Raw genomic sequence first — 23,438 nt, 5'->3', positions numbered from 1 at the left:
GAGTTTCTGCTGAAAGATCCGCTGTTAATCTTATGGAGATTCCCTTGTGTGTTATTTGTTGTTTTTCCCTTGCTGCTTTTAATATGTTTTCTTTGTATTTAATTTTTGAAAGTTTGATTAATATGTGTCTTGGCGTGTTTCTCATTGGATTTATCCTGTATGGGACTCTCTATGCTTCCTGGACTTGACTGACGATTTCCTTTCCCATATTAGGGAAGTTTTCAACTATAATCTTTTCAAATATTGTCTCAGTCCCTCTCTTTTTCTCTTCTTCTTCTGGAACCCCTATAATTCGAATGTTGGTGAGTTTAATGTTGTCCCAGAGGTCTCTGAGACTGTCCTCATTTCTTTTCATTCTTTTTTCTTTATTCTGCTCTGCACTAGTTATTTCCACTATTTTATCTTCCAAGTCACTTATCCATTCTTCTGCCTCAGTTATTCCGCTATTGATCCCTTCTAGAGTATTTTTAATTTCATTTATTGTGTTGTTCATCATTGCTTGTTTCCTCTAGTTTTTCTAGGTCCTTGTTAAATGTTTCTTGCATTTTCTCTCTTCTATTTCCAAGATTTTGGATCATCTTTACTATCATTATTCTGAATTCTTTTTCAGGTAGACTGCCTATTTCCTCTTCATTTGTTAGTTCTGGTGGGTTTTTACCTTGTTCCTTCATCTGCTGTGTGTTTTTCTGTCTTCTCATTTTGCTTATCTTACTGTGTTTGGAGTCTCCTTTTTGCAGGCTGCAGGTTTGTTGTTCCCGTTGTTTTTGGTGTCTGTCCCCAGTGGCTAAAGTTGGTTCAGTGGGTTGTGTAGGCTTCCTGGTGGAGAGGACTAGTGCCTGTGTTCTGGTGGATGAGGCTGGATCTTGTCTTTCTGGTGGACAGGTCCCCGTCTGGTGGTGTGTTTTAGGGTGTCTGTGGCCTTATTATGATCTTAGGCAGCCTCACTGCTAATGGGTGGGGTTGTGTTCCTGTCTTGCTAGTTGTTTGGCATAGGGTGTCCAGCACTGTAGCTTGCTGGTCGTTGAGTGAAGCTGGGTGTTGGTGTTGAGATGGAGATCTCTGGGAAATTTTCGCTGTTTGATATTACGTGGAGCTGGGAGGTGTCTTGTGGACCAGTGTCGTGAAGTTGGCTCTCGCACCTCAGAGGCACAGCACTGACTCCTGGCTGCAGCACCAAGAGCCTTTCATCCACATGGCCAGCCCGCTGTCCCCATGACTGTTACGGCTTCGGCTGCCGGGGCCCCTCAAGAGCCGGCAGCCTCAGTGAGGCCGCCCTCCCCTCAGGCTCCGGGGCAGTTCCATGTCGGCGGAGGGAAGAGACCCCGAGCCAGGAGTTTCAGCTCTGCGGAAACCGACTGTTTCTTTTCTTTAAGTAATTTAACAAAGATGTCTCTCTGGTGTCTTCTGGCTTGTGTAACTTCTAACTAACAGCAGATTAGACAGTGCAGAAGAAAAGATCAGGGACTTCCCTGGTGGTCCAGTGATTAAAACTCCACACTCCCAATGCAGGGGGCCCAGGTTTGATCCCTGGTCAGGGAACTAGATCCTACATCCTACAACTAAAGATCCTGCATGCTGCAACTAAAAGATCCCACATGCTGCAACGAAGATCCCGTGTGCCACAGCTAACATGCAGCACATCCAAATAAATAAATAAATAAATATTTTTAAAAGTAAAGATCATACACTTGAAGACAAAGTAATAGAAACTCCAAAATGAAACACAGAGAGAACGAAAAGACAAAACAGAAAACAACCCAGAGCATCCGTGACCTGAGGAACAATATTGAGCAGTCTAATGTACATCTAATTCGAGTCCCATGGCTACTGGAAATGGAAGTCCTCCTCTCCCCCAAACCCTCAACTTTTAAAATTAATTAATTAATTAATTTTGGCTGCAGTGGGTCTTCTCTAGTTGTGGCGTGCGGGCTCTCTAGTTGCATTATACAGGCTCTAGAGCACGTGGGCTCAGTAGTTGTGGCACGTGGGCTTAGTTGCGGTATGTGGGATCTTACTTCCCCAATCAGGGATCAAACCTGGAGCGCGGAGTCTTAACCACTGGACCTCCAGGGAAGTCCTCCAACTTGTTTTCATTTTTGTGTTAATATAATGTTAGTTCTTGTTTGATGGCTTCTGAATTGAAAGGTAAGAGACAAACTTAGCTGCTGAGACTTGGAACAGAGCTAGAATTCTGGTTAACTAGAATCATGTGAAGGATGGCCACTCAGTGTTAAAGACCCCAGGAGGATGAACTTAAAGTAGACCCAGTCTACTGCACTGATTCTACATAGAACTTTGTGAGGCAAGGGGGCACTTGAGCCATCACTCTTCTTAGATGGATTCGCAGACATTTCCTTGGGAGGCTTAGCTCAAGAATGGCAAGTTTGCTGTTCCCATCTCCTGAGTCTGTACCAAGCATCACTAGTTACTTTTAGAATTCTTTCTTGCTATGTGTTCCAGTCACCCACACTAGCTGTTTCTTGAGGTGAAGTCAGTTTTTCTTCCCTGCTTATCGACTCACAGGTCATGAAAACAGGATTATTATAGATTACTGAACCAAAGTTTGACCCATCCCTGTATTTGAGGGTATCTTAGCTTCTACAGCACAACTCTGGAAACTCAAAAAATGGCTTAGCTTTCTCACTGTTTTTAATTTGTGCAGTTCTGTACTCTAGTTTTCTTAAGTCTAACAAGTTTTTAGAATTGTTCATTATTGACTTTTTGACCTTATTTCTGTTTCTTATTTTATGTGTTTTTAGTGAGAAATAGATATAGCTTACTAGTTCAAAGTTATGTAGCTGTCAGAATTTTAGGACTTAACATTTTATTCGTCTCTGAATTTTTGTTAATCTATGCTTTATAGGTAGAACCTTAGCAAGTTAGTACATTGCTCATTTGAAATTATAAAAAAAATTTAAAACTCATGACTTAGTAGAATGGTTTCTTTTTCTATTATTATGTTTTATCTTTGCAGCTAGGAAAAGCAGATACCCTTTCTCACAAGTTCAGAAGGAAATCAAAAGTCAAGGAAACCAAAAGTGGGCAAACAACCGCTGCTCAAAATATGACCCGTTCTTCCTTTAGTTCTTCATCAAATGTGACTTATGAAGAAGACTATTATTTGGATCATTTGCAGGATAGAGGAGACAAAGAAGTAAAGAAATTTTCTCTTAATTCAGAACTTTTAGATTCTGAGTCACTCACAGAACTGCCCTTGGTTGAGAAAATCTCAAATTGCAGGCTGTCTACACCCTCTTTGTTTGCTGATAACAACATGGAAGTTTTTCACCCTCCTCAGTCCACTGCAGCCTCAGTTGCCAATGAAATCTCTTTAGCTGCTTCTTTGTTGGAAGAAACTACTGAACACGTGCATTCAGATCTTATGGAGGTCTGTAATAATGAAACCATATCAGTGTCTTCTTACAAAATTTGGAAAGATGAGTGTTTGTTGATGGTCTGGTCAATTTTTAATAAGAGTGCTTCAGAACTGAAAAGTGCTAACTTAGAAATTGCTCCTGCAGAAAATTTCAAGGTAAGACAATGAATTACTTAATGTTTTTTAGTGTAAGAAACATTACTTAGTGTTTCTGCTGTTGACTCATCTGATAGCTTGTAAATTTCTCCCACATCCTTCTTTCCTCTTTAGCAAAAACAGTGAAAGGTGTGACAGATTGTTTTATTATTTTAAGTAGGAAAAATTTATTCAAAAGAGACAAGGAAGCATAATAAAGATGTATTGGGGAAGACTGAGAAAACTGACCCAATTTCTTCCATGAGCTAGAATGTATTGAATGGGATACTACCTGGGCCTGACCTGGGCAGAAGTTCCTGACTGTAGATGTGCATTAGAATCACCTGTGGAACTTAAAAACACAAAACAAAACCCAATTCAGTTGTCTGAGCTTTAGCACCAGAGCTTGAGTAAGGGTGGAGAATGAGAGGGAAAGATTTTTTTTTTTTTTTGCACTCTCCTAGCTTTAAAAATTTGGTGCTAGGGACTTCCCTGGTGGACAAATGGTAAAGAATCCACCTTCCAATGTAGGGACACAGGTTTGATCCCTGGTCAGGGAACTAAGATCCCACATGCCCCAGGGCAACTAAGCCTGCGCACCACAACTACTGAGCTCATGTGCCTCAACAAGAGCCCGTGTGCAGCCAACTATAGAGCCCGCACGCCCTGGAGCCTGTGCGCCACAGCTAGAGAGAAGCCCGTGCACCACAGCGAAGAGCCTGCATGCCGCAATGAAAGATCCCGCATACCTCAACAATCCCACATACCTCAGTGAAGATCCTGCATGCTGCAGCTAAGACCTGATGCAGCCAAAAAAAAAAAATTAATTAAAAAAAAAAACTGGTACTAGCTAGTATTGAGAGCCACATGACTAGAGTTTAATCTGTTTTTTGTTGTTGTTAAACCATACAGACATTTTCATTGTAATACCATTTGTTACATAATTCTGACCTATGTATTATTATTTCTTAATTATCTGTGCTAGTGAATTTTTCTCAAGTGAAGTTGTCAGTTATGTTCATGGTGTGGCTTGTTATTAACATCTCACAATTGTATGCTTTTGTAGCACTTCAATTAAATAGAAAATAGTTATTCATATGATAGCCTGTATTGAACCCTTCTTCAATACTTACATTACTTTTATTTACAGATCACTGAGCAACCTGGATGCTGCTTGCCTGTAATAGAAGCAGAAAGCACCAAAAACTTTGAATACAGTGTGCAGATGGAAAAACCTTTTACAGAAGGGAATCTTTCTGGTTTTATAAATTATCAAGTGATGGATACTCATTCTGTTCAGCTCGAATTTTCAGTAAACTTATCACTATTAGATTTCATTAGGTAAATATTTTTTAGAATATTAATTCAAGTTATTCCTTCATTCAGCAAATATTTATTAGGCCTCTTCTCTGGACAGAGCACTGTACTAGGTGCTAGAGAGTGTAACAACTCAAAACTACACATACCCCTATGTTTAGGGAGTGTTCAGTCTAGGGAGGAGACATCGAACAATCACATAAATGCATGTATAATTGTGAATTGTGCTATGAACAGGAAGTAAATGGTATGATGGGCCATTATAATGTGGGTCCTGATGTAGGTTCGAGTTGGCTAGTGATCTTGGAGAACTTCTGAGGGAAAGTAATATTAAAGTAATGTTTAAACTGAAATAATTTCAAAGATTCTGCCTGACTTTTTAAAAAGCTTTTTAAAGTTTCTTTCATTTGTGTTTCATTTATTTGATTAATTCTTTCATAAAGTTTGTTCATTAAGTTTTAAATCTGCAAGAAAATGGCTTAACAAAGTTACTAAACTTTTATTAGACATACAGTATTTAGTATTTTACTAGCATTGTGCAGTTACCCAAATAATTGAAAACAACCTTTTAACCCTTCTGCTCTTGTTTAGTATTATGAGTATATTATACTGTATTCAAACATTTTTAAAAATGAAGCCTGCCTGAACCAAGAATGCAGAATACCAATGAATATCTGTAAAAAAATTTTTTTAACCTTCACACATCTACCTGTGTTAGACTACTATAATTTTTGCCCATTCTTTAAAGCCTTTTAGTAAGAACATGTTTATCAGTCTGTCAGAGTATTTATTTATACCTGTGGTGCTGAAAAGATAGAATCTAGCCTTCAAAAAACTTACATTCTGTGACTACGAAGGTATGTCCCATGGTGAGCATTAGTAACCTGAAGAAGCACAACATATATGACACAGACGGTTCTTCTGTGCTTATTAATAAAATCCTCTGTATCTTAAAAAATATTTTTCCTAATTATAAATTCAATACATAGTTATAAAGATTTAAATGCTATAGAAAAATATAAGTAGAATATAAAAATTTCCTATAATTCCTCCCAGAGATACCCCATTGTAAACTATTTGATCTTCAGTCACCTGAGCCATTTAAAAAATACATTTATTAAAATCCTTTCTTGGGGCCTCCCTGGTGGCGCAGTGGTTGAGAGTCCGCCTGCCGATGCAGGGGATACGGGTTCGTGCCCCGGTCTGGGAGGATCCCATATGCCGCGGAGCGGCTGGGCCCGTGAGCCATGGCCGCTGGGCCTGCGCATCCGGAGCCTGTGCTCCGCAACGGGAGAGGCCACAACAGTGAGAGGCCCGCATACCGCAAAAAGAAAAAAAAAAAAAAAAAAAAATCCTTTCTCTTGGTCCAGTTTGCTTAAGGTGCTAAGTCTTTGTATTCTTACTCTTGTACATGACTTTGATAGAGTATCTCATCCCCAAATCTAAAGTATACATGAAAGAAAAGTTTTATATTTGAATGATTCATGAAATTACTTGGTGAAATTTTACTGTAATGACTAATACTCAGAAAAAGAGAGAACTGGGTGATTTATTGAAAAGACATTTGTTCTTTAATAACATTTGCTTTCAGCATTTTCTTCAGGTTGGAGGATAATGGTAAGTATCCTAATCATATTTGGTTTAAAAAACATAGATTTTGTGGGATTTAGATTTACAATGATTTTTTTAATTCCCACGAGTCATTTGAAATGTACTTATCTGTTTAGAATCATTTCATTCTTAATGGACATAAATCTAATTTTAAAAATTATTTTCAGGCCATTAAAAATCTCGACTGAAGACTTTGGTAAACTCTGGTTATCCTTCGCAAATGATGTGAAACAAAATGTGAAGATGTCAGAATCACAAGCTGCTCTGCCTTCTACCTTAAAGACCCTGCAACAGGAACTAAGACTTCATGTTGTTGACATTATAGGTTTGTAGTGTTCTAAAAAGGCAATCTTGTGTTTATAGGGGCTTTCTTACAATCAGCAAACAAATCAACTCTTATAAGTGTCAGATTTCTTAGAGCTGTATTTCATGTTATGAGTATCTTTCAGATAAGTGTGTTGTTCAGACTTTATTAAAGAATTTTTTTGTGTGGTAAAATATACATAACAAAATTTACCATTTTAACCATTTTTAAATGTACAGATTAGTGGCATTAAATACATTCATGTTGTGCAGCCATTGCCACCATCATCTCCAGAACTTTTTCCTCTTTCCTAACTAAAACTGTACCCATTAAACACTAACTCCCCATTGCCCCTCCCTCTCCAGCCCTTCGCAACCACCATTCTATTTTCTGTCCCTATGAATTTGACTACTCTAGTTACCTCATCTAAGTAGAATCATACAATATTTGTCCTTTTGTGACTGGCTTATTTCACTTATCATAATGTCTTCAAGGTTCATCTATATTATGTGTCAAAATTTCCTTCCTTTTTAAGCCTGAATATTGTTCCATTTTACGAATGTACCACATTTGTTTATCCATTAATCTTTTGACGGACACTGGGGTTGCTTCCACCTTTTGGCTATTGTGAATAACGCTGCTTTGAACATGGGTGTACAAATAAATCTTTTTGAGTCCCTGCTTTCGGTTCTTTTGGTTATATACCCAGAAGTAGAATTGCTGAGTCATATGGTAATTCTATATTTAATTTTTGGAGAAACTGTCATGTTGTTTTCCACAGGAACTGCACCATTTACATTCAGCAATGCACGGGGGTTGCAGTTACTTCACATCCTCACCAACACTTATTTATTTATTTATTTATTTTGATAATCACCATCTCAATGGGTATGAACTAGTATCTCACTTTAGTTTTGATTTGCATTTCCTTAATGATCAGTGATGTTGAATATCTTTTCATGTGCTTATTGGCCATTTGTATATCTTCTTTGTAGAAATGTCTGTTGAAGTCTTCTTGTATTAAAGAATTTCTCACTTTGTTTTGCTGTAGGCAATGAAGGGCTGTTGGCCTGTCAGCTGCTCCCATCCATCCCCTGCTTGCTGCATTTCCGAGTTCATGGTGACATGTTAGCCCTGTGGTTCAGATCCTCCTGCTCTACTCTTCCTGATTATTTACTATATCAGTGTCAAAAGGTGATGGAAGGATCCTAGCAGAAGCTCTGCTTATATTTTACTCCATCAAAATAAATGGTTTACATAGATAAACTTATTTACCAAAGTAAAAAGGACTCATGGTACTTCTAATGAAAATGGGGATTATTATAAGTGTGGTTTTAATGTGTTTTCTTTATGATTCCTGATCAAGAAAGATCCCCAAGAAACTGTACCCCTAACCTTTTACTCAGGATTGTACAGTATGTTTGGGTCCTAAAACAGTGACCTAAGCTAATGTTATAAACTGCTAATGATTTATATATCACTTAGTGTAGAGGGACTGAAAATATTTATTTTGTTATAAGTAATTTTATAGCAGATTTACTCTAGTGCTAGCTGATTTATAGTAAAGCCAACTCTCAGTTCTCTGCATTAATGGAGGGGAGACATGGACTTAATAATCCCAAATCGAATTCAAATTTGGCTTTGGAATGCAATGTATGCTTTTTGGTAGGCAAGTCATTACTTTCAATAATGTTTTGCTTAGATCAGTGTTGATCTAAGTTGGCACAGCACACACTAATAGTTCAGGAGATCCATGAGCATGTTGGATATTGGGGGGATCCAATCTGTGGTACAGTTTTTATTATAGGTAACTTGTTACACATAATTGCAGACAGTTAGGCTATAAAATTTGTTTTCCACTTGCGTTTATTTTTAAAATTCAAAGTGACTCACTGTATTCTTGTTTTACAAACTCAGAGCCATTTACAAAATATTGTATAGAAACAAAACCTGAAAGAGCACGCAGTACTAAAGTAAACAGGTATAAAAGGACTTTTTAGTTATGGCAAATATCTTAGTTTCCACTTGGGTTTTTTTTTTTGGCAAATTAAAATTTGTGATTAGAGTATAAACGGCAAAACCATCTTTCCTGGGCTTTGAATCCACTAGTATTCAATGGATACAACCAGAAGAGTGACTGTCTAAGTATACCATACAGGTTCTTCAGTAAAATATATGATTTTTATGTTACAGTTGTGCCTATATATATGGCCTTTGTCAGAAAAGAGGTTAAGCCTAATATGAATGATAGACCAGAATCTTGAGATTATACATTAATGTTAAAGACTGCAATAGTATTTTATAAAACCTTATGGTGCTGTGGAAAATATTTATTATTTCACTTTTTCTGATACTTCACCATGGAAACTATTCAGGTAATATAGTTTTAAGTCATTGCAGTTAATACTCTGGTTAATTGGTACTGTTTATCACCCAGGTGTGGAATTGTGGTTTTAGGTTATCTCATTATTAATCATAGCTGATAAAGATGCTGAGGAGATTCCCCAAAGCTGATAGAGTTCATTAGTCATTTGTGTTTAGCATATCTCTCCCTAAAAACAAAAGCAGCATTAAAAAATTAATTTATAAGTTACTCATTAAAAAAAATAACACCTTGTTAATTTCATGCTTTTAAAAAACATACAGTGAAACCTTGCTGCAAGAGCAATGAGAATTGGCTAGAATTTCCTGAGTAGGTTTCTTCTTTTGAATAGAAGATCAGACTCATCCTCAAGCTCCCAGCAGTGTCATGATGAAGGGAATGTGAATGATGGGGGAGTGGTGGACACTGGTGGCTAGACTCATCAGCTTTCTCTTTATTCCTGTGTCTGTCAGCAGCACCCTCCCACCCTACCTGGTTCTGCTGATACTCTGACAAAGAGATAGGAAGTGCCCTCTCACTTTGCAAAGGAATGTAGAGTGTGGCAAAAGAGGTGCTTCTGTTTTTTGTGTCCCTGCTTCCATGTGTTTGCATGGTAACCAAGGCTGGGTGTGGAGCAGTGGATGTAAGGTGCCCAGCAAGCAGATGGACAGCTAGCTGGGACAGATTACAGTGAGCTACTGTGCTGCTTTGTTACAGGGTGTTCATGGGTGACAGTAGCAGTTGTCATGAGAGACATGCTTGGCCTACAGCTCTGTCTAATGGTGGGAAATGTGTAATGGTAGGTTAGGGCTGGGAGCATGATTTGGGGTCTGCCAAGGGGAACATGGTGTCACTTTTGTTCTTTCTAAACCCACTACATAGAAAGTAAGGTAACAGTTTCTACTGAAATGTTTAGTAGAATGTTTACATTTTTATATTTTTATGGTTTTTAAAACAAACAGTAATAGGAAAGAGTAGATTTTAGTGAACTTTAGAGCAGTATATATTCTACCTAAACTAATTAATCTTTTAAGTTCTAGATCAGGCATCACCAACCTTTTTTGCATTGTAGGAGATGTGACTATGAAGTAGGAAGAACAATTTTTGTGGGCAGATCGTCTCTTTACCTTCTAGTCATAATTTAGTCAAGTAAAGGGGCATCATCTGGAGTGAGAGCTATTGTAGGGGAGACTCAGCTGTGTGAGTTCTGTGCTGGGCATCTTTGCTGAGAATGCAGGTGGCAACAAGTGTGAATCTGGGGAGAATGAAGGGAAGACCAGAAAGCCTTAAGAGCAGGTGGAGCAAGAAGGATCAGGCTCCCACCAGAATAGTCCCTGTGGAGTCAGGCAGATTAGTCTCGGGAATGTGGGCCCCCGAATAAGGATCCTTCTGAAAAAACTGCAGATGGAAGCCGAGCAGTTACCAAGGGCTAATGTGCCAAGCATGCCAAGCACCACAGACGCTCTGCAGAGGAGCATTATTCAAGACAATATTCTGTCGTCTACCAAAACAATTGTGGTGAAAATGCAGTATTTTATTTGTTCCTTTATTTTAGTTCATGTCATGAATATTTAAAAATATCGAGCTTCTTTTTTTTAATGGATAAATGTGGTCTTTGTCTCGTGATTTTGAGTCACTAAAAGTGCACTGAACCTATTCACATGTCTTTTAAGGTGTTTGTTTTCAAAATTTAGGAGGGAAAAATGCAAGTGAATAACAACTTCCCAGACATTAATTAATTACCTTATTTTGGAGTTGAATTCTGTAATTTGAAAAAAATCATTTAAACATGTAATAAATACTAAGTGATCTATATTGTTCTTTGGTCTATATATATGCTTTATCATCTAAATAGCTGAATAAAAGTAATACTATTCAGTAATTAGATAGGCATTAGCTAAAAAGAGCAGAAGCAATTGGAATGGGATGAAAAGAGTAATATACTCATTACAGCCCCAAAGAACGTCATCTAATTGGTTAAAAGTAAAGATAACTGCTCTTTCTGTATGATGTTCAGAGAAAACTTTATGGGCTTCCGACAGGTTAGAGCATGGATCGATCCTCAGGTGCCTGTCCCTATCCCCTGCTTTCATCCTGGCCTGACCAGAGCATTCAAAGCAGAGTGTTTTGTTTCTGTATTCCTCTCCTCAAGATGCAAGAAACACGGTAAGTCAGGTGGTGACTTAGTGTCCAAAGACTCTGAGTCTCCTGGCCATCTCTATATTGTGTATCCTAAAACACAAAGCTAGATCAGAAATGGTATTTAAATCTCACTGATGCCTCTTGTTGGCTATACTGTGTAGCAGAAAAAATGTTCTAAGACTTGAAACCCCATCTTTGGGCCACAGAAGGTAAGGAGGTTTAAATGCCTCACACCTACTGCAGTAACTAAAAAGAAGGGTGGCCTGCAGCCAAATGGACTGGGGTTAATGATTATATGAATGTTACTCGTTATGTGTGTGCATAATGAGAGACATGAGCTTTTTATGGTTAGGAAACAGGTGTGTATTTTTATGTCCCTTTTGCCTGGTACCTGACAGTCACTCAGTTTATTGAATGAATGCCAAAAAAGACCTGTTCCCTCAAAATAAGTAATCTGAGACCATGTAATATCAAGGGATTTTAGTGATCCTGTGGCTCTCCCAGAAATAAAGAAAAGTGATCTGATCTGGTTTATAGATATAAGTCAGCAGAAAAGCGTTCTAGTGAAAATAGCTTGTGCCAGTTTGAACCAGGTAGGAGAGAGGAAATATGACCACTTGATGAGAACCTTACCAGTTTAAGGCTAAGTCCCATGAGAATTTGCCGTGTCATTTAAGAGATCTCTGCAAATGCAGTGTGATTACAGCTAGAAATTATGACTTGGAGAATGGGGACTTTGATGTCCACGAAGTCTTACTGGTCTAGAAGAACTTGTTCTAGGACAGGAAGCAGTAGACATTTGGTCAGTGAAGTTAAAGATAGGGAGCTACTGAGTATGATAAGGCAGATTTACCAGCTAAATTAGTATCACTTATTTCTTTATCAAAGTAAGAACTGATAATGGGAGAGACAACTATATTGACATTAATAAGGTCAATAGTGTCAGGAGGAGTTGGGAAAGAACTGGCCCTCTGGGATAAAGCACAGGAAAAGGAGTTATTTAAAAGGAAATGTGTTTCATTTGCATCACATGGGAAACTTTATGGATCCAGGATAGGAGGATACCCACAAAAATGAGTCCCAGAAAACTGAAAACTTAAAGATTGTGGCCTGGATGCAGAGCAGATGGGCCTACGAGTGGGGAGAGTCAAACATGTTTACCTATAATGCTGAAAAAATAGTGGGTCCTCGTAAGTGGTTGCAGCTAGTTTATGGGCTTTTTTCCAAGAGAATCAATTTCCTTTACTTATTTTAAACTATTTTCCTAAGTGGATGCATATTTCCTTTCTTAAAACATTAAGTTGCCAATGTGACTAAATGGCTGACTTCAGGAAGTTTTTTCGCTGATGGGGTCTGACAGGACTTATGCCAAATTGTTAAGAGACTAGAGCCTAGAGATTATTTGTGCTTCAGTGAGAGAAAAGTAATTAGAAATTTGTTTGCACATCTTCTCCACCCTTTATATTATGTGACAAATAGAAACAGAGGCGAGGCTTATATATTCTTAGGGAGAGGCATTTGGTCTGATCTGCTACCACATAATTTAATAAAGGTAAGGGCAATATCAGTGACTAGAACAAACTGGTCCTCATTGATGATGGATATCAAGATGTAAGAATTTAGTTTTTTCATCTTAGTTGATGGTTGATGGGGTTAAATAGAAGAGTTTTTGTGAGCTATGGGAAAGATGAAATGATTTGAACCCAAATGTTGGACCAGTCTTCACCTACAGAAGTGATAGGAGTGTCTTTTGTTACTCATAAGGAGCCTTTTTGAGCACACCTGAGTTAATGCTAATGAGGTGACTTTGGAGTGGGGCCCACACACAGCCTCAGAAAGGGGCTGGTCATCAGAGAGACCAAGTGATTAGACAGTTAAAGCTTTCAGCCCTACCCACTGACCTCAAGGAAGGGGAAGGTTTGGGGGCTGGAGGTTAAGCTCTAAAAAAAACTATTGAACAAAAGGATTTGATGAGCTTCTGTGTTGGTGAATGCATCACATCCTGGGAGGGGACACACCCCAGTTCCAATGAGGACAGAAATTCCTGTGCTTGGGACCCTTCTGTTTCTCAGTCTATGTACCTCTTCATCTGGCTGTTCATCTGAATCCTTTATATTAATATCCTTTATAATAACCTGATAAACGTAAGTAAGTGTTTCTCTGAATTCTGTGAGCCACTCTAGCAAATTAATTGAACCGCAGAAAGGTTGTGGGACCTTCCAGTTTATAGTCATTGGGTCATTAGCATAGATGACAACCTGGACTTGTGATTGGTGTCTGAAGTGGGGCAGTCCTGCGAAACAGCCTTTAATTTCTAAGATCTGGTGCCATCTCCAGGTAGATAGTGTCAGAATTGAGTTAATTTGTAGGACAGCCAGTGTGTGTCCACTTAGAATTGGAATTGCTTGGTGGTGTGGGGAAAAAAATGCATCAATTGACCAAAAAAAAAAAGAGTACATATTTAGGTTGTGCAGTGTGATTTTTTCAAGTTGTCCAACCTGATGATTTAATATATATTGTGAAATGATTACCACAATCAATTTAATTAACACATCCATCACTTCACATAGTTACTTTTGTGTGTGTGTGGTGAGAACACTTAAGGTCTTAGCAAATTTCAAATATACAACATGAATACTACTAAGTATAATCACCATGCTATCCACTAGACTGGGGACCTTTTTAAAATCCCATACCCTAGACCATAATCAGATTCTCTGAGGTGTCAGACATAGGCTCCAGTTATTTTTTAACTCCACAGGTAATTACAACATGCAGCCAAGTTTGAGAACCTCAGTTTTAGATGCTGTCTCACCCCATGCTTCCTCAATGGGATTTTTTTTTGGTTGTGTTTTCCCCACACTCCTTCCTGCAATGGGGATTGATTAAAAGTAATTAGCTATTGAGTGGGAGGTAAGTAATGGCATTATTTGGAAAGATTGGGTAGGTACAGAGGAGGAATCTTGTGTGAATATATAAAAAGCTGTAGGTCCTATGGCAGTATCAGCTTAGTGTTTGAATTTAGCAAGCTTAGGTTTGCTCTTAAAATGATAGCATGGTAGGATTTGAGAGATGAGGGTCTCTCAAGTCCGAGTGGGAAAGTACGGTAGAAATCATTAGGTAACTTGCAAATTGAAGTTGGGTCGTCACATTTTAATTCTTGGCTTCACTAATTACTAATTTGTGCCTTTGGGCAAATTACTTAAACACTCTGTGCCCCAGTTCTCATCTGTATGATGGGGATAATAATAATACCTACTGTATAGGGTTACTGTGAAATGAGGTAATGCACATAGTGGTTCATGTGATCATAATCTTACCAGTTTCTTATATCAGCTTATTAACATCATTATGGAAAAAAAGAAAAAAGAGGGGACAGTAACGATGAAGGAAAGAGAGGGTCCAGATAAAAGTGAGGAAATTTAGCAGAGTAAGAAAACATCAGAAAGCAAGTTGCTATATTTTTTAACATTATAGAAAAAACAGGAAAAAGAAAGCTTTGTGAAGTTAGAAAAGCTATTTTCAAGTACGTCTCTAAATATTTAGGAAAATAATTTTATAAAAATACAAGCAACAGAAAAATACTATGGTCAACTCCCATATAAACTTATTATGAGAGAGAGAGGGAGAGAGATATTAAAGACGTGCGATAATATCCCTACAGAAAATAAAAGCACACTAGTATAACATGCTCACAAAATAGATCAAAACTGTTAACCTACTGTTTCAGAACAAGCTAGATGAAATTTTAAAAATGATTTAAGATGTGAAAGAACAGCATATATTAGTACTATATAAACTCGGAAATGTGACAGAAATTAGGGAAGAAATAAAAATTAAAAATTTCAGAACTGTAAACTAAACTAGAAGAAACACAAATGTGAATAAACACAAAAAAATAATGCCTTAAAGGAAATAGAGGATGAAAATGAGGATTTAAAAAAAATTATTTTATTTATTTGTTTTTGGCTGCATTGGGTCTTCATTGCGTGCGGGCTTTCTCTAGTTGTGGTGAGCAGGGGCTACTCTTCTTTGCAGTGCATGGGCTTCTCATTGCGGTGGCCTCTCTTGTTGTGGAGCACGGGCCCTAGGTATGCAGGCTTCAGTAGTTGTAGCATGTAGACTCAGTAGTTGTGGCTCACAGGCTGTAGAGCACAGGCTCAGCAGTTGTGGTGCACGGACTTAGTTGCTCCGCAGCATGTGGGATCCCAGATCAGGGCTTGAACCTGTGTCCCCTGCATTGGCAGGTGGATTCTCAACCACTGCACCACCAGGGAAGCCTGAGGATATTTTTAAATTAAGTGAAGTAGAGGTAAATATTCAAGAGAAAGTATCAAATATTGAAGATAGGCAAAGAAAGTCCAACATATGGATTATAGGAGCTCCTGAAGAAGAAATCCAAAGCACAGGACCAAAACAAATCCTAAACAGGGTAACTCAAGGGGACATTCCTGAAAGTACAATTTAAAAACAAAAATTAGGGGCTTCCCTGGTAGCGCAGTGGTTGAGAGTCCGCCTGCCAATGCAGGGGACATGGGTTCGTGCCCTGGTCTGGGAAGATCCCACATGCCGTGGAGCGGCTGGGCCTGTGAACCATGGCCGCTGAGCCTGCGCATCCGGAGCCTGTGCTCCGCAATGGGAGAGGCCACAACAGTGAGAGGCCCGCGTACCACCAAAAAAAAAAAAAAAAAAAAATTTGTAGCTAGAGGGAGTACACTGTATACCTGAGACTATCAACTGATGAACACCAAGACAAGACATTCTAGTAAGATTACTAAACTCTTTTAAAAATAGAAAAAATTCCTTAGTCATCTAAGAAAAAATAGCAAGAAACTTATAAAGAAGTCAGATTATTATCAGACTGACGCATGCTTATACCAGAAGAAAATAGGATAATATATTTTAGATACTCAAAGGAAGATGTGAACCAACGATTTTACACTCAGTAAAACTGATCTCCAAGTTTAAAGAGACCAAACTGCTATCAACATATAAGTAGACAGGGAGTATTGTTCCTATGAACCCTTCCGGGGGAAGCTCCTAGGAATGAGATTCATAAGGACTGGTTGTGAGCATTGAATGTATGATTATTTGTAGAACTAGGAATAAATGAGAATTAAAAGGGAGAAGGTATAATATATAATGGCTGTATGCACTAACGATGCAGATACAGTACAACTGAAAGAAAGGAGGGAAATATAAAAAGCATATGCACAATCAAAAAAGTTTTTTGTAATTATAACAGTAGTGGTAGTATTATCTGAGACTCTGTGTAATGTGGGATAAAACAAATGAGTAATTATGGGGTATTTCAATTTTACAATAGTCTGTATCCTTGAGACCAGTATTCTCAGAGTGGAGGAAAGTAAATACAGATATAATATAGAAGATAGTGAATAAATTCTGTAGTTCTCGTTTTGTGTTGAGGGTACACACACACACACACACACGCGCGTGCGCGCGCGCCCTTACTGTCCAGATTATGGTCCTGAAGTATAACACTATTTCCCACTAAAAGAAACTAAGGCTTCTCAAAGAAATGATTGATTCCAGATCTGGGACAGAAAGTATGTGAGATGAGCCTGAAATATCTTTTATACCAGGTAACAAAGAATCTTATCAAAGACCAGTAAAGTCATAACACAGAACATAGTAGCTAACTTGAAGAGGCTCCCACTGGCCAAAAATGAGATAATTTTAGCTTCAATGTAGGTATGCATTGAAATCCAAATATGCTTAAATCCTTGAGTTCATAATGCTTACTGTTGGAGGATTATAGGGAATAAATTCATTGTGTTGAAAACTAGCAAATGAAGAGATTAAACCATTGGATAACCAAATGGTAGATAAAGAGAAGCATCTCTTAATAAACTATTCCTGCTAATAAATGAAAAACAAATGATAGAATATATTTTGCAATCTTCGGTGAATTAATGGATCTAGGTATTGAACACTAAAGACTTAATACCACAGAGAAAGGCAACTAGATGTTTTGTGCCTACCAATGAAAGAATACAAATCACCTATAATCTTAACCAAAGTGGTAGAATAATATGAGTTTGTTAAGTCTCTGGATAAAGTTGCCAGCTTGCAACTCACAATACAGAGGAGACAGGAATAAGTTAAACTGCATCACAGGTTTGCAGTCAGCAAAATTCAGACTGTGGAAAACCCTAGAGACCTTCAACAGATAAGGAAAAGAAAGAGATGGAATGGAATCTTTGGATTAAAAGAGACATATCAAGTTTCTTAAAAATGGGCAAGACTAAACTATAGTGTCTAGGGATGCATAGTTGGTTATTAAAACTAAAAGAAATGCAAGGAATTGATTGTAATAAATGTTGGGTGATGTTACTTTGGGGCAGGGAGGAGATTTTGGTTGGAATTGGGCCCACTAAGTGGCTTTTTGGGTGGTTGGCAAAGTATTATTTCTTGACCTGGGTGGTATTACAACAGTTTCCCCCTTATTAATCATTTATTAAGTTAAAAGCAAAAATAAACAAATGGGACCTAATCAGACTTATAAGCTTTTGCATAGCAAAGGAAACCATAAAAAAAAAAGAAAAGACAACCTATGAACTCAGAGAAAGTATTTTCAAATGATGCAACCAACAAGGGCTTAACTTCCAAAATACAAGAACAGCTCATACAATTCAGTAACAAAAAAAACCAAACAACCCAATTGAAAAAATGGGCAGAAGATCTAAATAGGCATTTCTCCAAAGAAGACATACAAATGGCTAATAGACACATGAAAAGATGTTCATATCACTAATTATTAGAGAAATGCAAATCAAAACTACAATGAGGTATCACCTCACACCAGTCAGAATGGCTGTCATTAAAAAGTCTACAATAACAAATGCTGGAGAGGGTGTGGAGAAAAGGGAACCCTCTTACACTGTTGGTGGGAATGTAAATTGGTGCAGCCACTATGGAAAACAGTACTGGAAGTTCCTCAAGAAACTAAAAATAGGGGCTTCCCTGGTGGCGCAGTGGCTGAGAGTCCGCCTGCCGATGGAGTCAACGCGGGTTTGTGCCCCGGTCCGGGAGGATCCCACATGCCGCGGAGTGGCTGGGCCCGTGATCCTTGGCCGCTGAGCCTGTGCGTCCGGAGCCTGTGCTCCGCAACGGGAGACGCCGCAACAGTGAGAGGCCCGCGTACTGAAAAAAAAAAAAAAAACTAAACTAAAAATAGAGTTGCCATACGATCTAGCAATCCCACTCCTGGGCATATACCCAGACAAAACTATAATTTGAAAAGATACATGCACCCCTGTGTTCATAGCAGCACTGTTCACGATAGCCAAGACATGGAAACAACCTAAATGTCCGACAGATGAATGGATAAAGAAGATGTGGTATATATGTACGATGGGATACTACTCAGCTATGAAAAACAATGAAGTAATGCCATTTGCAGCAACATGGATAGACCTAGAGATTATCATACTAAATGAAGTAAGTCAGAAAGAAAGACAAATACCATATGATATCACTTATATGTGGTATCTAAATTATGACACAAATGAACTTATCTATGAAACAGAAACAGACCTACAGACACAGAGAACAGACTTGTGGTTGCCAAGGGGAAGGGGTGGTTGGGAAGGGAAGGATTGGCAGTTTGGGATTAGCAGATGCAAACTGTTACATGTAGGATGGATAAACAACAAGGTCCTATTGTATAGCACAGGGAACTATATCCAATATCCTGTGATAAACCATGATGGAAAAGAATATATATAAATATATATATATATATATATATATATATATATATATATATATATATATATATATATATACAAAAATGATTCAGTTTGCTGTACAGGAGAAATTAACACAACATTGTAAATCAACTATACTTCAATAAAATTTGAAAAATTATTAAGTTATCCATTTTTATAGTGTGGTTTTCTGTATCTATGTTTTATTTTACTGTTTAAAAAGGGGTTTCCAAAAAAAGATTGTAGGTCATTAAGATGCCCCTAGTAATGAAGTTTGAGCCACTTTCTATAATGATCAGTTTTTTCATATCATATTTTTGCTTATTATTAATCTATGCTCTGTCTTTCTTGGAGAATATGGGAGCAGCAAGGCTACCACTACCAGTGGAGAAGGAAACACACCAGTTGCTCAGCTTTAATTTCTCCTTTTCCAGAGACTTTTCAAATTGAACCATCCATGATGTGACGGTTCTTTGTTCAGCATATTTCATTCCCCTTCTCCTTTCTCCTTCCATTCTTGTTGGTATGGCCAATGGAATGTTAGTGAATGTAATACAAGCAGAGGTCTTCAGTGCGTATGTGGTTTGGCTGGGCTCTTGTATGATGGTGATTTGCTATGAAGAGAGTTTGTGCCCATAGCTGATGCTCCTTCAGTGGCATGCCCTACTCTTTGCTCATTAGGTGGCTGGATAAAGAGAATCTGGTGAAAGTCTCCAGAAAGGAGACAATGGAGCCACTGGCTAAAAGAAGCTTGAGTCCCTGAATGAGGCAGAGTTCTTTTCCCAGTCAACCTCCTTGGACTGTAACCCGAATTTACAATAAGTCTTGGGTTGTGTTAAGCCACTATGACTTTTGGGTTTCTTGCAACACCTAGTATTACCCTGACTAATGCAACTGCATAGACTTATGTTGTCCAATATGTTAGCCACTAGCCACATGTGGTAACTGTGCCCTTGAAATGTGACTAGTCAGGACTGAGATGTATTTTCAGTATAAAATAAGCATTGGATTTTAAAGACTTAGTACAAAAATGTAAAATATTAAAATTTTATATTAACAATATTGAAATTATAATATTCAAATATATTAGACTGAATAAAATATATTACTAAAACTTTACCTATTTTTATTTTTAATGTGGCTACTAGAAAATTTAAATTTAAATATGTGACTACATTATATTTCTATGGAAGAGTGTTATCTTGGAACTAACATTCAACCAAGATCTCAATTTATAGACCTATAAAAATCAAATCTAGAAAAAACAATCAGTGATTATTCCTTCCTTGCTGCTAATCCTAACATTAAATCCATTGTCCTTAAACTTTAATGGCAATTCCAAGAGAATTATGTCTTCTTAAAAGGAAGAATTTCAGGGACTTGCCTGGCAGTCCAGTGGTTAAGACTCCATGCTTCCAATGCAGGGGCATGGGATCAATCCCTGGTCAGGGAACTAAGATCCCACATGCTGTGTGGCATGGCCAAAACATAAGTAGTAGTAGTAGTAGTAATAATAATAATAATGAAGAATTTCCCTCAACTTCTGGAAGAATTTGGTATCTATTTGTTCTTGTCTTTGTCTCCTTCCTATGTCTAACTTACCTTTGTCTAAACTGCTATTAATGTGTTTTCAATTCAGACATCATATTTTTCATCCCTAGAGGTTCCATTTGGGTCCTTTTTATATCTTCATGTTCTTTCTTCATCATACTCAGGTTTTCTCCTAGTTTCTTAAACATATGGAGTGTAATTTTATTTATTTATTTTTATTTTTTATTTATTTTTTTTAAAGATTATTTTATTTTATTTGTGGCTGCGTTGGGTCTTAGTTGCAGCACACAGGATCTTCACTGAGGCATGTGGAATCTTTTGTAGTGGCATGCGGGCTTCTCTCTAGTTGTGGCATGTGGGTTTTCTCTTCTGTAGTTGTGGCGTGCAGGCTCCAGGGTGCGTGGGCTCTGTAGTTGTGGCGCGTGGGTTCCAGAGCACGTGGGCTCTCTAGTTGAGGCACGTGAGTTCAGTAGTTGTGGCGTGCGGGCTTAGTTGCCCCGTGGCATGTGGGATCTTAGTTCCCTGATCAGGGATCGAACCTGCATCTCCTGCATTGGAAAGCGGATTCTTTACCACTAGACAACCAGGGAAGTACCTGGAGTGTATTTTTGATAGCCGTTGTAATGTCTTTTTTGAATAATTCCGGCATCTCTTGTCATTTCTGTGTCTGTTTCAGGGTCCAGAGTGCTAACCATTATACGTGGGGACTGTGTCTGTTTCTATTGATTGTATTTTCTCCTGTTATTGGTCATATTTTCCTGCCTTTTTGCATGCCTAGTATTTTTTTTTTTACATGCCAGACATTGTGAATTTTAGCTTGTTGGGTGCTAGATTTTACTATATTCTTTTACATGGTGTTTGGGTTTGTTCTGGTGCTTGATTAAGGTACTTGGAATCGGATTGATCTTTTCAAGACCTGCCTCTAAGGTTTATTAGGCTTGGTCCAGAACAATCTTTAGTCTAGGGTTAGTTTATCCCCACTAAGGCAACACCTTTCTGAGGATTCTTCCTCTGTGTCATGAGGGCACTTTGGCTGGTGTAACATAAACTATTTCTATCCCCAAATATAGCCATCCTGGCCTCCCTGAACTCTTAGAACTTTTCCTCCCTATCCTGTGCCCTGGAAACTGCTTCCAGGTAGTAAGGTGGGACAATCACAGGGCTTGCCTTGCTTTTGTTCCCCTTCTTTCAGGGAAATTAGAGTCTTTTGCTGGTTGTTTCTCAAAGTCTAAATAAATCACGACTTCATATAGTTTCTCCAGCTTCCTAGTTATTTAAGGCAAGAGGGTCAATTCAGTTCTTGTTACTCTTGGCCGAAAGAGGTAGTGCCCTAACCAGGTTTTGATTTCATAAAGGACACATTCCTACCCTATTCTAGGGATTCCTGAGGCACTTGATCAAATTCAGTATAAAATTTGGAAAGGAGAGGCATGTGTCACTCTTTGTAGACACAGAACCCTCCTCTGTATGTTTTAGGTTTGGCCAGGTTATTAAAGATAATGAACCTATAATTAGGGAGTGCAGTTAGCATCAAAAGGGAGAGCCCCTTATTGTGGCAGCTAAGTGTTGATTAAGAAAACAGAGTGGAGTAGAAGAGGACTTCTTAAATCTTCCCATCAGAGTGAAGCCTCTGAAGACTTGCATCAACAGACATTGCCAGGCAGGCCAGAAGGGCACAAGCAGAGGCCTTTGCTGGAACAACTCCAGGCTAAAAACTCCAGTATCAGCAGTGGTATTTGGGAATGTTCTTTGTGGGAGAATACTGTGGACTTTGAACTACTGATTTGTCTGTGAATAGTAGGTATTTTGGGGAGTGAGGGAGCAAGGGAGAGGGTTGTTGTTTCTCAGAGTTTCCTTCCAAGGACATGAAACTTATAAATGTTGAAAGTGTTGTCAGCTCCTGGGCTGTCCAACAGAGTATACCTTCCCAACCTCTCCCTCAAGTTTCAAGGGCAGAAGTCAGAAAAGTAGGATATTCATGAAGAGTTGTCCCTGTAGTGTCATAGATCTTACCAGTATTGGCATTTCTGTTAGTTTTCTTTTTCTTTTTTGAAGTAAATTGTTTCTCAACTAAAATATTTCTTGGTTTAAGAAGTACTATTACTTGTCTGAGTTTCTCTTATGAAGTTGGCTACCACAGTCATTGCAGGTTTGTCTTTTGTGCATAGAAGGTAAGGAATGGCATGTGCCATCACTTCCTCTTCTGAGGTCGGGGCGGACATCGCAACCTGTCACATCCCTCCTGCCCCTGGATTCAGGACTCAACTTCAGAATCCTTTCTGCCATAGCACTTCAGGCATCCACTACTAGTTAGTCTGAGTTGCCACTCAGAATGAAACTTATTTGTCCTCTCTGTTTTAAAGAGTACAAAGCTGGTTTAAAATATCAGCCTCCGGGACTTCCCTGGTGGTCCAGTGCCTAAGACTCCACGCTTCCACTGCATGGGTTCAGTCCCTGGTTCAGGGAACTAAGATCCTGCATGCTGCGTGGCACAGCTAAAATAAAATAAAATTAAAATGTCAACTTCCCTTACATTAGGGGGTTCCCAACTTGTATTCTGCAGGCTCCTCTATATAATTTATCTACTATCTATAATGACTTTCTACCCCTAATTAAATCCAAAAGGGCTCCAACGAAAAGTAATTTGTCATCAAAACAACCAGAAAACATTTATTGAGTGCCACTGGGTCAGAGGTTTGTTCCAGACACTATCATGGGCTTAATCTCCCTAAAGCCCTGAAGACAGATATTATTTTCCTATTTTATTGTTGAGGAAACTGAGGCTCAGAGAGTTTAAGTGACTTGCCTAAGGTCACACAGATATCTAGCAGTAGAGTTAGGACTTAGATTGGGATTTTGTGATCGTCCTTGAATACCATCTGCCTATTTTCTTATTTCCTTTTTTTCTTT

The 23,438-nt window shown here is 38.4% G+C and overlaps 1 protein-coding gene across 4 annotated transcripts in view; it reads left to right on the top strand.

Moving 5' to 3' along the window:
• Positions 1 to 10,918, top strand: part of AP4E1 (adaptor related protein complex 4 subunit epsilon 1) — a 73,416-nt gene extending 62,498 nt beyond the window's left edge. For 3 of the 4 annotated variants that reach the window (XM_081227642.1, XM_081227641.1, XM_081227644.1), the window contains 4 exons: positions 2,975 to 3,532; positions 4,662 to 4,852; positions 6,607 to 6,764; positions 7,795 to 10,918. In XM_081227642.1, coding sequence (XP_081083768.1) covers positions 2,975 to 3,532; positions 4,662 to 4,852; positions 6,607 to 6,764; positions 7,795 to 7,955 — 1,068 coding nt within the window. In that variant the 3' untranslated portion in view covers positions 7,956 to 10,918. The remainder of the gene's footprint in view (positions 1 to 2,974; positions 3,533 to 4,661; positions 4,853 to 6,606; positions 6,765 to 7,794) is intronic. The other variant, XM_081227643.1, reaches the window with a different exon arrangement.
• The last annotated feature ends 12,520 nt before the right edge of the window (positions 10,919 to 23,438 follow it).

This window comes from Mesoplodon bidens (assembly GCF_964165515.1).
Source record: "Mesoplodon bidens genome assembly, chromosome: 3".
In the NCBI taxonomy this organism is placed as follows: Eukaryota; Metazoa; Chordata; class Mammalia; order Artiodactyla; family Ziphiidae; genus Mesoplodon; species Mesoplodon bidens.
Note: the sequence above shows the minus strand (reverse complement) of the source record. Positions and strands in the feature narration are given on the sequence as shown.